Genomic DNA, 17572 nt, shown 5'->3' with positions numbered 1-17572 from the left:
TTTCCACTTGTTAATAATTTAGCAGCACTGCATTTTCAGGGCTCTGAAGCTCAATTCCGTGACCTGGGGAGGGGAATCATTTTAAACCACAATAAGCACGGCTGATCAAGTAGAGTGGAAGAAGACTATATATTTGAAAGGTTTCATTTTTAAAGGCATAGAAAACCTACTGCTTCCCCAGTTAATGTGGGAGTCAACAGTGAGAAACAGACACAAACATTTTGAAGGGACACCATTTCCTGCCTCTGTTTTAAACCAGGTTCCAACAATATATTTGTGTATTTACTAAGATGACAACATTAATTTCTGCAAACTGTTTTTGAGTGCCATGGGTGCAGTAGAGCAGAGTATAATTTTTAATTTAAAAAATGTCATGTTATAATTATCTGCATGGCATATAGGTCGGACTGGCAAGATACTTTACAAAGTATGTTTTCTAATTGGCATTTAAAAATAATAATAATTGAAGACTGGGGTTCCTTTTATTAAGCAATGCACTAGAGTCCTCTTTTGGGGGAAGAATACTATTTCAACTCCAACATAGTTACTTATCTCTAAACTATAATAACTTAAAAAAAAACTTTATAGATGTTTGCTTATAGATGTTTCATTACCCAACTAACATGAGAGGGGCGGCATACAAATCTAAGTAATAAATAAATAAATAAAATATGTGCATGTGCTGTTATACTGTTTGTGCATGTGTACACATACATACACATTCTGTCTCTAAGTCATTATTAAAATTACTGACTAACTGCATGGGATAATTTAGAAACCTCTTGTTTATTGCCCATTGTCCTTCTGCTGTCCAAAGCAGCACTCTGAACTTGTCCATTCAGAAGTTTAAAATGTCTTAAAATTGACAGGTAGCCGATTCATTTTCCTTTGATGGATTAAGCTAGAGTTTTCAAATGTTTTCAGCCCACAGAATCTATTTTCCTGATTGAGAAGCAAAGTTTAGCTGTGTTTGAGTGAATGCCTTTTCCCCCCTTGCCCTTACTCTGTCATAATCCTCAGGATTAAACATTTAATGCTAAATACCAGGAAGGCAGATTTTTAAAAATAGTTAATATGATTCTGACACACAGCAATGATAACACTTCTGTTGAAAAAAATATTCTTTTTTTATTGAAGAATCCTGATTGATCGATAAAATAATTCCTTGATTAATTGAACATTAATTAACGACTTTACCCAGCTGACTTGAATAACAGGGGTGCTTTTGTGCATGCCTATAGAAAAGTAGAATTCAATGAAAATTACTTTGTTAGTTATATAACTCGAATTCAAAGAATTGAACTATAGTGCATAAATAGGCACATGAATTTCCACTGTCACTGTCTCTACACACACACACACACATTTTTTATATAATAAATAATACGGTATAAAGGAATTCAAAAACAACATGATTTGCCAACATTTTGGAGCATTCTTCAAACAGAAATGAAATGGATTATGTATTCTATTTGAGTAGAATATGCAATTATTATTATTATTATTGTTGTTGTTATTGTTGTTATTATTATTGATAATAATAAATAAATAAATAATAAATTCATTCATTCATTTATTCGTTCATTCATTCATTTATTAGATTTGTATGCTGCCCTTCTCCGAAGACTACCTCTTCTGTTGATCCCTTGGGGTTCTGCCATTTTCTATTTTGGGAAATTTCAACCACAAAATGAGATGCTGTGTGTATATTTTCAGGATCATTTCTTGGTACCAGAAAAGAGATGTTAATTTGTCTCAGAGCCATATGCCAAGTGTAAATCCTAACCATCCTCTTGCATGGTTTTAAATGGGCACTGAAGCCAAATTGCTTTAAAGATAGAAAACACTGGTTTGGAAAATACATTAATAATGCGATGAAAAATTAATCCAAGTCCACCATCACAAGACAACCATTACAGGCACTCCTTGACTTACGACCACTATTGAGCCCAAAGTTTATGTTGTTAGGTGAGATAGTTAAGTGAATTTTGACCCATTTTACGAGCTTTCTTGCCACAGTTGTTAAGTGAATTGTTGCAGTTGTTAAGTTAGAAACACAGTTGTGAAATGAATCTGGCTTCCCCATTGACTTTGCTTGTCAGAAGGTCATAAAAGGGGATCATATGACCCCAGATATGGCAAACATCATAAATATGAGTCAATTGCCAAGTGTCTGAATTTTGATCATGTGACCACGGGAGATGCTGCAATGGTCATTTAAGTATGAAAAATGGTCATAAGTCACTTTTTTCAATGCTTCCTAACAGTCAGTAAACAACTATCAAGGACAACCTGTCATGAGAAATCAGTTCTTGAACCTACCTTTCCCAAAACAAATGCTTATTACAATTATTTTCTATTTTAATAAATTATATGTGGGTAAGGGGATCCCCAATCTCCGGGCTGTGGCCCACTACCGTGCCATGGGCTGCATGGGTGGCATGTACACTCACATGCACAGCTCAACATGCAGTTGACATTTGTGCACACAAACTTCTGCACCGGCCCACCACTCACATGGCCCAGTTCCCCTCTCCTCCTCCCCAATCACAAAGCCACAAAGGTTGGCGACCACTGGTCTAAACTGGTCTTCTTTAAAATCTAAGATAGTGTTCTGGTTTCTGATAGAACTTTAGCAATTACAAATAACTCTTACTAAATGCAGCATTTCATAAACTCCATTTTATTCTTTTTCACTGCGTATCCAAATACATTTCATGCTAGCACATTTCTCTCAGCCCTTTATCTTTCTTAATTGCATTTCTCGCATTCCTTCTAGCCTTCTCCAGTTAGTAAGATTCATGTCCTCCCCACATGATACTAAGATAGCAGAACTGACTGTTAATCAACACAGAATACTTTTGCTTACTTGGGAGCAGAACGAAAACCCTCCATATTTCTCTTTGCAACGTTGAAACTCCACCCTTCTTCCCCACTGACCCCCTGACGTACCAAATACATCACTACAGTATTTAACCCATTCCTCCCCTTAATATCTTCTTCCCAACACCTGTTCTTTACATTTTTGGACCCTTCTGAATTTAGGATTTACCCATCGAACGTCCGATTCTTCCTTACTAGATCTTGTACTCGTAGCCCCTTCCTGTGGCTGGCCTCCCACCTGTTCTATTACCTGTAACCCCGGGCCCACCACTAATTCATAAACACTATCTGTATCAGAGTCCTCAATTTCTTCATCCTCCTCCACCTGACCAGGAGTATGTACAACAGATAGGAATTTAATATCACAAGTAATTCAGTTATAGTACCTGCATTGGTTTCACTAACTGCATGTCTACTATTTAGGATCCTTTAACAGAGGCGGAAAGGCAGACATTCTGCTCTATAAAGCGGGCCAGAAGGAGCTAATTACTGCTTTTCTTGCACACCAGCCTTTTTTCTTGCATTTTTTCTTTGTTGACAAATATCACACATTTTTGATGACTAATCCAGCTGGATAGCTTACTCAACGCTCCAACAGTCCTACTTTGTGCTCTAAAATATTTCTGGTTCTTTGGAAATAACAGCGAAGGATTCATCCTGAGAAAACACCTAAATCTATTAGTATGTTATTATGTTGCACAGGAGAAGCAGATTCCATTAATCCTATTTGTGCAATCCAAGTTCCGCGATTAGGTCTAAATTGGAAGTCGTTAACATACATTTCTTGCTTCAAGCAGTTTAACGCAATGATCAATTAGCTTTCTTAATTAATTTCAGCTTCGAAATGATGTAACTTTATCCCACTTCACATGCTCCATAACAAACATTAATATTAATGTAACAAAGGGGATTAATTAGTGGAAGTATCACCAGAAGAATCACATCCACATCATTTTACAGTGAACAACAAACCATTGACTAACAACCAGCTGTTTCCACTAACAAAGGGTATTTGCATGAATTTTCCCATTCCCAATATTTCAAATGTGATGCACTTCCTTTAGATATGCTGAAGACAGAAAATGAACATCCAAGAGATAAAGCTTTAAATCACTACTTGCCATGATTGAAAAAAAATTGCTATCCTTCTTATATAATATTTAGTCATCAATCAGTAAAAACCCATAATATGCTCCAGAGACTGAAGAATTCTAGGAATTAAAATCCACATATCTTAAAATTGACGAGTTTGAAAACGATTATTCTAATTGATCAGCAGACAAAAACTATCTAAAAAATTCAGTAACAAGACAAAATTATCTGCACACCATTCCCTTTTGCCAAGCCAGACACCTTGGTTCCTTTGAAGCAAACTATATCATTTTCTTTAGCATTACAAAACTTGGAGGAAGAGGCATTTACTTCCCAGTTTCTTGTCTACAACTAAGGAGAAAGACAAGACAGACTGAGCTTAAAAGTTTTGTATTATGCACAGAGATAAAAATGTAGCAATCAAATTTGTTCCAATCTGATTTCTAATCTACCAACATAGCATTATATTTTCGGATGTGCTGTGCCACTTATAGTTTGTTTACTTCAGAGAAGTTTTTACTAATTATAACTTCAATGTACATTATGGGAAATCACATGCTCCATGCTGACTCCATTGTTTTGAACTTCCTCTGTAATGTGTATGTGTGTATGTATGGATATGTGTGTATAAAGGTTGGATAATACTTTAGGAAGAAGATAAATATTTACATGCCTAACCTTTGTAAAGAGTAATGCATACCAGACTTGTGGAAATCACCAAAGTAACATAATCCCAGCGACCAGTTAGGTGCTACAGAGTTGGCCTTCTCCAGGTCCCATCAACTAAACAATGTCGTCTGGCGGGACCCAGGGGAAGAGCCTTCTCTGTGGTGGCTCCGAACCTCTGGAACCAGCTCCCCACAGAGATTAGGATTGCCCCCACCCTCCTTGCCTTTTGGAAACTCCTTAAAACCCACCTCTGCCATCAGGCATGGGGGAATTGAAACATCTCCCCCTTGCCCATGTAGTTTTTGTGTATGATTCGATTGTGTGCTTGTTTTTTATATATTGGGGTTCTTTTGGATTTTTTAACTTAAAACTGTAATTTAGATTGCGAAATATTAGATTTGTTACTATGTTTTGTTAACCATTGTTGTGAGCCGCCCCGAGTCTAGGGACAGGGGTGACATATAAATCCAATAAATCTAATCTAATCTATAATCACCAGATAAAGTCCCATACAAATTCAGACAGTTCATTTAAAGAGAAAGGAGAACCTGGGAGATCTTTTGATATTATTAATTTCAATGACATATAGGTGTTATTCTACTGTGGTTAGTTTATGGATAAATAATTTGTAATGTGACATGAGTTGTAAGAACATCTTTGCCCAAGTCAAGCTGAAGAAAACCCATTTCTGCTGATGTTACATTTCTTTATATTTAAGATGTAATGTCAATTTTCTATAGCATAAATTCAGTAGAAAATCTGTCTTCTTTTAAGAAACTCTCACAGCAAAAATTTTTAGCTCTCAAACCAACAAAAAGTACCTATTTTTTTACTATCAAAATTTTGAATTCAGAGGTAGAAAGTTTGCTTCATGAATAAAGTAGTGACTGAAAGTAAGTATCCCTTCAGTAGATACTTTTAAAAAGGCAGATTGAAATTTCTCAAATATTACAGTAACACTAGCCTTATCATCGTCAACTTGTATTGTGCCTTTTCATGTGAGTCATTATCCCTGTTCAAGTAATATAAGCACACATTTTGAACTCCTCTCTTGGCCAGTAGGGAGTAATCTCTTCCACAAATACATATGGCTTCCTACTTGGAAAGTTTTCTTAAAGAAAGCTTCCATATGTAAAGCTTTATCCACAAAGGCTTCCAGATAACCTTGAACCCTAGTTGTACAGAAATTGTCCAATTCAGAAGGTAGCTTCCAATCATATATCCTAGGCAACCACTGAATTTCTCCAGGGTATTGTTTTAAAAAGTCAATATGGCCCCTGCAATAATGTTATCTAAGGCAGTGTTTCTCAACCTTGGCCAGCATTTGCTGGCTGTGGAATTCTGGGAGTTGAAGTCCAAAAATCTTCAAGTTGTCAAGGTTTAGAAACACTGATCTAAGGGATACCCATTTTTTCTATGGAGAATGTAAAGATGAAGAGACACTGCATTGTCACAGTCAACAACTTTTTTTTTGTCCATAGCCTTCTGACATCTTTGGTTTCATCTTTGGTATGTCCATTTTCTCTGCTTACCATTATTTTCTCCTTTTTTGTAATACATTTTTCCTGTGTGGGTATTGATCTGATTATTGATTAGTTAATATGGTCCCAAACATACATAATGGATGCATACATTTTTCAATAACATCCCACTGCAACACACATGGGAATTGTTAATAGAACATGAATACTTCATTCATTTATTTTCTATGGTTACATATGCATACCAACATAAGGACAGATTAATATCAGACTCTAATTTTGAGCTTTACCTATAATTGTGCCCCTCCTGAAAACTTTAAAAATAATTTGGATATGTCCTCATTAGTAATCCTATAAAATAGATTGTTGAAAAAAAATGTTGCTCAACATCAGTGATGGATGAAATTATTCAAAGTTATCGGAATTCATTAAGGATTAATCAAAATACCCAAAACACTTTTAGGAAATGTATACTGCCAAATCACTGACAGTGGGATTATATACACTAACTATGAAAGTTAAAATAGATGATTTTCTACAGATGCATCTAAATGTTTAAAAAGGAAATGAAACTAAAAGTAATGGACAATCATGTAATAAGGCTACCTTCATCAATCATATAAGCAAAACGAACTTGGAACCAATGCCAGAAGTTTCTAAATGTATAAAATATTAGGAAGAAAATGGGTATTTCTTCAAGACAGACATGTGCTGCTGAGAAAGACAAAGGAACTTTGCAATTCATTAAAATATGAACCAGGGAACTTCTAAAATTGCAAATTTGATAATGTACACTTGATGTCAACCCAGCTAGACAAAACCATGAAATAACTCTGCAGGTTTTCTAAGCTATTTGTATTGAGATTGGCTATAGTAAGATAATTTTGTAAGTACAATTGTGTTGTACCTTCTCCTCATTACAGTTCAGTGAATTAGAAGTCACTGAGAACAGTCTGGAGGATAGAAGGAAAAGGGGGGACCTGATCGAAACATTTAAATATGTTAAAGGGTTAAATAAGGTTCAGGAGGGAAGTGTTTTTAATAGGAAAGTGAACACAAGAACAAGGGGACACAATCTGAAGTTAGTTGGGGGAAAGATCAAAAGCAACATGAGAAAAATATTATTTTACTGAAAGAATAGTAGATCTTTGGAACAAACTTCCAGCAGACGTGGTTGGTAAATCCACAGTAACTGAATTTAAACATGCCTGGGATAAACATATATCCATTGTAAGATAAAATACAGGAAATAGTATAAGGGCAGACTACAATGGACCATGAGGTCTTTTTCTGCCATCAGTCTTCTATGTTTCGATGAAACTTCCAAATATTATCTGAATATTTTGGAATTTAAAAATGCTTTAGCCCCTTTGACCGAAATACTACACCTGAATACCACTGTCAATCTTATTTTGGTTACTCTTTATACTTGCAATATTCACCTTACCTTGTAGGCAGCTTGCCTCATAAACTGCTTTGCAGGCTGCTTCCAGATAGCAGGCACTGTAATGACCCATCGCACGTCAGAATTTTCAAACTCTGACCCAGCTTGATCACCCAGTTCCTAAAATAATTGGAAGCAATGCAGTCGTGATATATACAATTAGAACCAGCTGTTTCAAAAACCAGTAACACTTTTTAATGGTTCCCGCGGAAATTATTTTCTTTCCTTCTTGCATTGTTTGTCTGTCAATATCACATAACCGGATTGAAACAGAAGGCTACCTAGATCAAAGATGCCCAAACTTGGCAACTTTAAGACTTGTGGACTTCCACTCCCAGAATTCTTTTTCTTTTTTGAATTTGTTTTATTAGTTTTCAAATATATTTTAAGACAAACAAATAAATACCAACAAAAGACAGACAAAGGGGGGGAGAAACCCAATAGCAACAAAAAAAATTGTGATATCAGCAAACATTCAGTATTTCTGCATTGCTACATCAGATATGTCATTAAATCCTATAATAATATACATATTAATTAATTACAGTAATATTCATATTTATTTATTTATTTATTTATTTATTTGTTGATTGATTGATTGATTGATTGATTGATTGATTGATTGATTGGATTTGTATGCCGCCCCTCTCCTTAGACTCGGGGCGGCTCACAACAACAATAAAACAATTCACGATAAATCTAATAATTTAAAAACATTTAAAAAATATTATTTCATACAATCACAAAGTCCCTATTCAAATCATTCATATTTACATTTTACTAATCGTTATATATCTTTTGTGATCTTTTTATTTCTATTTCTTAACTCAATCCATCTGTGCCATTATACCCATATTTCATGATACTCAGAATCGTTTTGCCCCCTTAATTCCATCGTCAGTTTATCCATTTCAGAACAATTATATATTTTATTAATTCTTTTTCTGAGGGGATTTCTGTATTTTTCAAATATTCCACTCCCCGAATTCTGAGAAATGACATCCACAAGTCTTAAAGTTGCCAAGTCTGAAGACCTATGGCCTAGAGAGCTAAATCACGGTTTCAATTTCACCCTATCAAGGAAGTGGGAAAACAGAGCTCAGAAGGGACAAGTATTTCTCCAAAACGAAGATAATATTGCATTATGCTGAAGTTCAAATGTCTTTTCCTAGAATTAAACATGTTTCTTGACACTTGTTGTAAACATATATCCATTCTATTTATGTAAAAGGGTTGCTTTATTTTTTTTTCTTTTTAAAACTTGGACTGCAAATTCTTTCCCTGTGTAGGCGTTTACTACTTCTTGGTTTTTAAAAAAAATAACAACAGAAGTGTCTGTTCTTAATATAAGGGAAAATAGCTCTGTGTTTTCTTTAGGCGTCTGTGTCCAATTGGTTGCTGGTGGTATTTATGATGAGGAATTCCATCACCAGTAACAACTTAGTCTATCTTTTTTGTTTTCCAGAAAATGAATGAAAAGGTGTAATGTCATTTCCTTGAGAGGAAAAAACATGTGATTAACCAACAGTGCAGTGATAAGGTTTAAAATTTGCAGCTGAAAAGGGAAGGTCTTTCTAGCAATGCTATTTTTAAAAAAAATACTTTAAAAAATAATGCTATTAAATCTTTTTTTTTGCTTAAAACCTGGTGTTTCCTCAAGGTGTGACTCAGCATGTACTGTGAAGAGTCTCCAGTTTCTTTGATGTGTGTCCTTTCTCCTAATTATAGGAGGTTTTTTTTTCAAACACAAGAAGTCAGCTTTCCCCCAATGCCATATTGCAATAGAACTGGGGGAGAGCTGTGGTGGCTGGATATTGTTTAACTCAAGTGACAGCATCTAACCAGACTTAGCTGATACCAGACCTTCCTTCTTGTAGTCTGGACAGGAAATAATTAATTCCAGGAAAAAGGACCTCAGAGCCTGTTTAACAGTATTTTACTGGAAGGAATGTTAAAATTAAAACATACAAATTCCAACATGAATTCTTACTTCCAGTTGAGAAATCTTTACATAAGCAATCTAAGAATTATTCCCCATTTTCTCATTCTTTTTAATGCAGGGAGATAGGACCTAGAATTAAGAAGAAATGTCCTAATAATCTGAACTATTAACCAGTGGAACTGTTTGCCTTAAGAAGTTGTGGGTGTTTCATCACTGGAGATTTTTAAGAAGAGACTGGATAGCTACTTGTCTCAAACTGTATAGGCCCGTGATGGTGAACCTATGATGGCGTGCCACAGATGGCACATGAAGCCATATCTGAGGGCATGCGAGGCACAGCCCTATGTCTGTTCCAGCACACATGTGCACTATGGCCGGCTGATTTTTTGGCCTTCAGGAAATCCTCTGGAGGCTGTGGATGGCGGAAAATGGATCAAAAGTGACTACCAGGACAAACTTCCAGTAGGCCTGTTGGGACAAGCTTCCTGAAACCTGGGGAGGTTGAAAAATGACCAACGGGCCTACCGGGAATTTGGAAACATTTCTGAATTTCTGGTAGACCCATTGGTCCCAATCCACAGGCTCTGGTGGCTTTTCTGAAGCCTGGGGATAGAGAAAAAAAGTCCAACAGGCCAACTGGGAAGTCCAGAGGTTTTAGTGAGGCCTGCACAAATGCAAAGTGGGCAGTGGAGGGATTGTGGGCACATGTGCGGGGAGCAGGCATTGCATTATGGTTGTGGGCACACACGGGCATGCTATCACACACGCTCCCTTTTGGCACCGAGCAAAAAATGTTTTGCCATCACTGGTATAGGGCCTTCTCTTTTTTTTAGCAGGGGATTAGACTAGAATATCACCAAAGTCCCTTCCAGCTCTATTCTGATTGATTGGCTCAGCTCTTCTATGAAGCTGGTGTATTCTGCCCATTGTTCATTGTAATTGTTTTGGTAACTGTTCTTCCTATTGTCCGTATGAGAAATAAATCTCATATCCAACCTAAAATAATATTAAGCAAAGCTGGTATGATTAATATTGGGATGGGAGATCTGTCACGTCCAAAGCAGTTGGCTAGATGGGAAAGAAACGTATTTTTAATAATATAAATGAGATCTGGAGGGCATTGGCCATATTCAATCTGGTCAGACAAGAAAATGACTATAGAAGTAGGCAGCTCGTCAGATAACCTAATCCAGAGCCATTTAGGGCTCGAATAAATTGGGTCAAGCAGCCCCTTGAATTATTATTATTGTTGTTGTTGTTGTTGTATTATTATTATTATTATTATTATTATTATTATTATTATTATTATTATTATTATTATTATTTAGATTTGATTGCCTCTCCTTTCTGACGACTGATTCCGAGGAATCAAACCTGAAAGCCAAAGAACAATTGCCATTGTTCCCAACATAGAGAGGTCAATTCACCATCAATCACACCTCATTTTGCAACTTCTGAATGCCTTCCAAAGCCAGATTCATGTAGAGTTCATTACAGTAATCCAAATGGGAAGGGACTAAGGCATGAGAGACTGTGAGCACATGTTATTTTATTTTCCATTTCTACTGGCATGTGAAGGGCCTTCTCTATGGTAACTACTATTCCTATTTGGCTGGCATTGCCACATTTATCTAGCTAGACAGTTTAGCTTTGAAACTAATTTGCTGCAGTTGATATTACTCTGCTAAGAGCTCCTTATTTTTTTTGTTGTTGTGTAGTTTTTTAATTATAAAATTATAAATTTTATAAAATTTCTATTTTATTTGCATTTCTGAACATTCACACCCCAGTTATTATGGGGAAAAATTCATGTACTGTAATCAAGTTTAAATAAAAACCTCTCCAAACCTCAATAAATATTGTGAGAATGTAAGGAGTCAGAAATAGACATAAGTAAAACCATCATTCAAAATCAAAGCAATTGCCTTCTTGCTGAGATTGTATTGGCCACTCTTATTTCCTAGAAACCAACTGGAGAGACTCATGTCTTTGATCATGGCTATGGTATGCAGGGCAGATGGATTTCATTTTTTACCTATAATAACATTTCCCGTAGAAACTGTTCTTATGTTTCTTTTGCCCTGAGTGCTATGTATTTTGCAACCAGGAATTATTTTGCTTCCATGACTCTGAATTAGGACTAGGAATAGAAAGGGGGGGGGGGTTTATTGTGAAAAAGAAGAAAGATGCGAAAAGAAGAAAGCCAATGCATTAAAATATGTGCTTCAATGAAGTGGATAGTTTGAATTCTGCAGATTCTGAATTCTGCAGCTTGAGAATACTTCACTGAGAATACTTCCAGAAACAGCACAATTAAAGTGATTTCAATGTTATATTTGGTTCGTGGCATTTATTCTTAAACAATTAGGAGAGAACTCCAACAGAGCTGGAATTGAACAGGAAAAAAGAAGACTAGCCTAACGGGAGTGGCCTGACATAGAGATGGGCTTTGTGGCTTCTCCGCGGATTAGATGCCCATAGCCTTGGGTCACAAGAAGCAACCACAATGAATAGATAAGCAGGCTCTCTATAGGACTTTGAGGGAACATAGCATTACCAATGACAATAATCTATGGCAGTGATGGCAAACCCAGGGCACGGGTGCCACAGGTGGCACACTGAGCCATATCTGCTGGCACGCGAGCCGTTGCCTTAACTCAGCTCCAATGTACATGTGTGTGCTGGCCAGCTAATTTTTGGCTCACCCAAAGACTCTGGAAGGGCGTTTTTGGCTTCCAGAGAGCCTCCAGGGGCTTGGGGGAGGACATTTTTACCCTCCCCTGGCTCCAGGGAAGCCATTGGAGCCTGGGGAGGGTAAAACATGAGCCTACTAGGCCACCAGAAGTTGGGAAACAGACCATTTCCAGCCTCCAGAGGGCCTCCAGGGGGGTGGGGAAAGCTGTTTTTGCCCTCCCCAGACATTGAATTATGGATGTGGACACTCGGGCATGCACAATAGCATATACACATGCTCTTTCAGCACCCGTGGACAAAAAAGTTCACCATCACTGACCTATGGGAATGGTAGTCCAATTAATTTTGCAAAACAAATCAACTCAGGGACTTATCTCTGTTTACCAAATGACAGAATATGGAGAAATCCCTTTCTGAATGCCCCACAATTAAAAATCAGATCGTTGGTGGTTCTAATTCAACTTTGTTTTCTGTTCAAACATATATATTTAAAAGCAAAATTATTTTGTTGCCAAGAATTACGTCACATTAAGACCATTTTCTGCATACTCTATGCTGAAACAACACTAAATGGTTGCCGCTGAAGAACATTATCAATGTATGCAACGGGATGGAATTTTCTGGAATGTCTTCCTAGTGAGGAAGGAAGGAGTTAAGTAGCTTAGATGCTTTAACGCCGTCAGTATTTCTACATTTCCTACAGCTGCTCCACTTTGTTTATATCAAAAAAGCTGCTGCAGGCTGGAATTTGGCAAGGTTAAAATGGTTGGACAGCATTTGTGACAGCTACAAATATAAAGCACTGGAAATAGACGTTGAGGGTTTTTTACCTTTAATGCTTGTTCCTTAAAGTACTGCAGAGCATATGCAAATATTTCAAGCGCCTTGACTTTCTTGCCATTTGCTGCTGCCAAGTCAGTTTCTAGAGTGAGGTTCTGAAGGAGAAAATAATTTTCAGAAGTAGTAAATATTAAACCATGCTTTTTGACTTGAAATACAACGGTGAACTTCAATCATTTTGCCTTTTGGTTAAGACTCACAATTCTTATTGAATTTTAGGTTGTGTCATTTTATTCTTACTATTTTGCCCCTTCTTAATTGTGATTTGCAGGTTTAACGTGATGCTGCCTCCATGCAGATGGATCCAATCACAGGTAGAGCTGAGATTAAGTAGAACCATTATATAAAGTGGTCTAACTAGACACTGTGTTGTACTTCAATTGTTTTGATTTTTTTTCAAATCTCATGATGCATCTGTTATTTTGAGGCAAGGACTTGGGGAATGAGAACAGTAGCTGCATGATAACATTTAAAATTTAAAAGAAGCGTTTTAAAAATAAAAGTATTTTCCTACCGGTAGTCCTCGAGTTATGATTGGCTGCTTACTGACTTCAAATTTATGATTGGCCCCTATGGTCACATGACCAAAATTCCGGTGCTCAACAACCAGGCCTTAATTAAAGCCGATCCTATAATCATGTGATCACATTTTATCAAAAATTAAATTTATCGTTTTCTTTCAGTTTTTAGCAAAACCACATCCATAAGGGATACTGATGTGCTTAATCCCATTTTATAGCTACCGCAAAAAAGATTGGACAGGTCCCATTATGGTCCTACGTTAGAGGACTACATCTCTTGTGAGATTGGTCTACCTCTTGCACAGATAAGAGAAAGTGAGAAGAGTTACTATTGCTAGTTATGCCTTGATACTATATAACCAGGGGAAACAGTTACAGAAATTTATCCCACTTTTTTTTAATCTATCCCCATAAAGATAACACAGATAATAAATGCCTTATCTGTCTCACATATCAATGCTGAATGGTATGCAAAGTAAGTTTCTTCCGAAAACAAGATGGCAGCAGAGGGATTTATGAAAAACTGCTAACTCCAGGAATTATTAGGGCTGGGGCATGAATATTTATTTATCTTTATTTATTTATTTTGTCCAATACACAATGAGGGTTTTAGTGGGTATATATCTATATACACATAGTAAAATACATGATGAAGGTTATATAGGAGATATTTATAGTAAAATATATCTATGAAAGAATAGAAAAGAAGATATAGTAATAGAACATATCAATGAAAGAATAGAAGAAGGGATATAGGAATAGAAGAAAGGTATAGAAGATATAGGAGAGCAATAGGACAGGGGACGGAAGGCACTCTAGTGCACTTGTACTCGCCCCTTACTGACCTCTTAGGAATCTGGATAGGTCAACCGTAGATAATCTATGGGTAAAGTGTTGGGGGTTTGGGGATGACACTATGGAGTCCGGTAATGAGTTCCATGCTTTGACAACTCGGTTACTGAAGTCATATTTTTTACAGTCAAGTTTGGAGCAGTTAATATTAAGTTTAAATCTGTTGTGTGCTCTTGTGTTGTTGTGGTTGAAGCTGAAGTAGTCGCCGAGAGGCAGGACGTTGCAGCATATGATCTTGTGGGCAATACTTAGATCTTGTTTAAGGTATCTTAATTCTAAACTTTCTAGGCCCAGGATTGAAAGTCTAGTATCGTAGGGTATTCTATTTTGAGTGAAGGGCTCTTCTGGTGAAGTATCTTTGGACATTTTCAAGGGTGTTGATGTCTGAGATGCAATATGGATTCCGAACGGATGAGCTGTATTCGAGGATGGGTCTGGCAAAAGTTTTGTAAGCTCTGGTAAGTAGTGTGAGATTGCCAGAGCAGAAGCTACATAGGATTAGGTTTACAACTCTTGAAGCCTTCTTAGCTATATTGTTGCAGTGGGCTTTGGCTGAGAGAACTTCTAAGAAAAGGGTTGAAGCCCTTAGCTTTCTACTGATGGGCTTGGCTGTTTTGCTATACTGTATAGGAAGATCTTAACTTATGACCACAACTGAGCCCAACATTTCTGTTGTTAATGAAGACATTTGTTAAGTGAGTTTCGCTCCCATTTTACCTTTATAATTTCCCTCAGTTGTTAAGTAAATCACTGCAGTTGATAAGTTAGTAACTCGATTGTTAAGTGAATCTGGGTTTCCCATTGACCTCACTCATCTGAAGGTCGCAAAAGGTGGTCACATGACCTTAGGAGGCAGTAATGGTCCTAAGTATGAACCAGTGCTTAATTCCATGAGTGCATGTGAATTTTGATCACTATGGTCATGGGGATGCTACAAAGGTTGTAACTGTAATGATGACCTGGATTGTGGGGGCAATATGCTGGCTCTGTTAAGAAGTGCTATTGCTAACATGTTGTAAGCCGCCCTGAGTCTAAGGAGAAGGGCGGCATAAAAAAATCAAATAAATAAATAAAACAAACAAACTATGAAAATGGTCATAACTCACTTTTTTCATTGCTGTTGCAACTTTGAATGGCCACTAAATGAACTGTTGTAAGGCAAGGACTACCTGTATATATTAGCAATGATGAACACCTATTTGAATCTGAAATGGAAAATGTGCAATGGGTGGGACAAGGATATGCTCATTTCACCTACCAATGACTCCTTGAAGAAGACATTATTCACACCCCTATTTATCCTGGATTTTCATTTCAGTATGATATCTCATTTATATTTGATTATGTTTATAAAAGATAGGATTTGCAATATAAAGGCTTAAATAATCCTACATTTATCAGTGAGTTTACTCATAAATGGCTCGTTCACAAGGAAATTACAGCCCAGACAAGACATATGGTACATGTAGTCCTCAACTTACAAGAAGTCACTTAATAACTTTTTGCACACATGACACCCTCAGAATGGGTATTTTATGACTGTAAAGCATCTCCAGACACCATAAAATGTTGCACTGGTCCCTCAATCCCATTGATTCACTTTTGCAACCAATTGCCAAGTGCCCTTCAATCATGTGATCATTATTTGCAATCTTTTCTGCTGGCTTCCCCAAAAAGTCAATGGAAAGTCAGCAGGGAAGATTGCAAATGGTGGACACATTGGGTTTAAGGTCCATTTCCCTGTATGCAGAGAGGGGAAACATGGAAGAAACACAAACATCACTTTTCTGAGGCTTTCTCTGCAGTTGGGGGAGAATCTTGGCAATCGTATCAGACCTGCCCAGGAAGGAAGCAGCATATTCCAAAGAGAAACCTAAAATAAGAGACAAAATTAGAGTCCCGAACTAGAGGGGGAAGGGAGGAAAGGTTTAGAGCAGGGGTCCCCAACCACCGGGCCGCGGACCAGTACCGGGCCGCGGGGCATGTTGCACCGGTCCGTGGAGTCAGCAGCTGCCAGTCCTCCTGCCACTGCCCCCTCCCCTCCCCTCCAGTGCTTCATCTCCCACTGGGAAAGAGGCCTCGGGAGGCAGGTTCTGCCGGCCACAGGGCGATGGACGGGACAGAGGGGCGGGAAGGACCAGGAGGCTCAAGCCTCTTTTGGCTTCTGCCGTGGCACGCCTTTGCGTTTTTGGCTGGGGGGGGAGGCAGGAGGGCTGGCCTGACCCCCTCCCTCCAGCGCTTCACCTGCCGCCAGGCAAGAGGGTTTGGGAGGCAGGTTCTGCCGGCCACAGGGCGATGGCGGGAAAGAGGGGCGGGAAGGACCAGCACCCCCATGCTTAATCCCGCCCCCAACCACACCCCTTTCCGCCCCCACTGGGCCATAGAAAAATTGCCTTGCTGAAACTGGTCCCTGGTGGAAAAAACGTTGGGAACCACTGGTTTAGAGTACCCATAGCCTAGAATTTCCCAGGGTATATCTATTAGATTAGAAAGTTATAGCTTTAGTTTGGCAAGTTCTATTTATTAGATGTAATTAAATACAGAACTGGACTCAATTGGACTTTATAGCATCATTTTTGGAATTAATCTTAATATTTCCAGAACAATGTGTTCACACATATTTTCCCCTCTGCATCTCTGTGTGGGGAAACTCTGGTTTGTTTGTTTTTTAAAGAAAACAGGTACAAAAAATTTAAGATGTAAATATGCTGCAGAAAAATATTATTTACTTATTTGGGTGGTATGTTAAAACAACGTTCAGTATATCAAATTAACATTGAACATTCTTATGTAGCCTATAAAATGGATTCTCTACTTACACTGGTTGTGTGGAGCTTCATCTTAAATTTTTCAAAATATAGCCAGTGTTTTGATTCATTAGGATCTAGATCATGATAGAAATCTCTAGCCGCGTAACCAAAACTGTGGAACTTTCGTTCTGGGGTTAAGAGAATAGTTGTTGGTGATTTCTGATTGGCCACGCCAGGATCTCCTCCTTCCCATCGCCTAGAACATAGAGAAAATAATTCAAAATCCATCCAAGTCTGACATTTATTGCTATTCAATTTGCGTAATTTAATCCATACAAACACAGTAGCTTTGTGGAATTATTTAAAAAAAAATCAGTGATCATGGTGTCTACCCTGACAGGTAA

General features: G+C 37.6%; 1 protein-coding gene across 1 annotated transcript in view; it reads right to left on the bottom strand.

Annotated features, from left to right (window-relative positions):
- The window catches only part of HSPA12A (heat shock protein family A (Hsp70) member 12A), a 58242-nt gene that overhangs the window by 14826 nt on the left and 25844 nt on the right, over nucleotides 1-17572 (bottom strand). Inside the window, exons 4-6 of the mRNA XM_070754215.1 lie at nucleotides 17238-17424; nucleotides 13036-13140; nucleotides 7573-7689 (exon numbers count right to left, since the gene is read on the bottom strand). Of these exons, the coding sequence (XP_070610316.1) occupies nucleotides 7573-7689; nucleotides 13036-13140; nucleotides 17238-17424 (409 nt within the window). The remainder of the gene's footprint in view (nucleotides 1-7572; nucleotides 7690-13035; nucleotides 13141-17237; nucleotides 17425-17572) is intronic.

The sequence above is a fragment of the Erythrolamprus reginae genome, chromosome 5 (assembly GCF_031021105.1).
Source record: "Erythrolamprus reginae isolate rEryReg1 chromosome 5, rEryReg1.hap1, whole genome shotgun sequence".
Lineage (NCBI taxonomy): Eukaryota > Metazoa > Chordata > Lepidosauria > Squamata > Dipsadidae > Erythrolamprus > Erythrolamprus reginae.
This window is presented reverse-complemented; position numbering and strand designations above follow the sequence as displayed.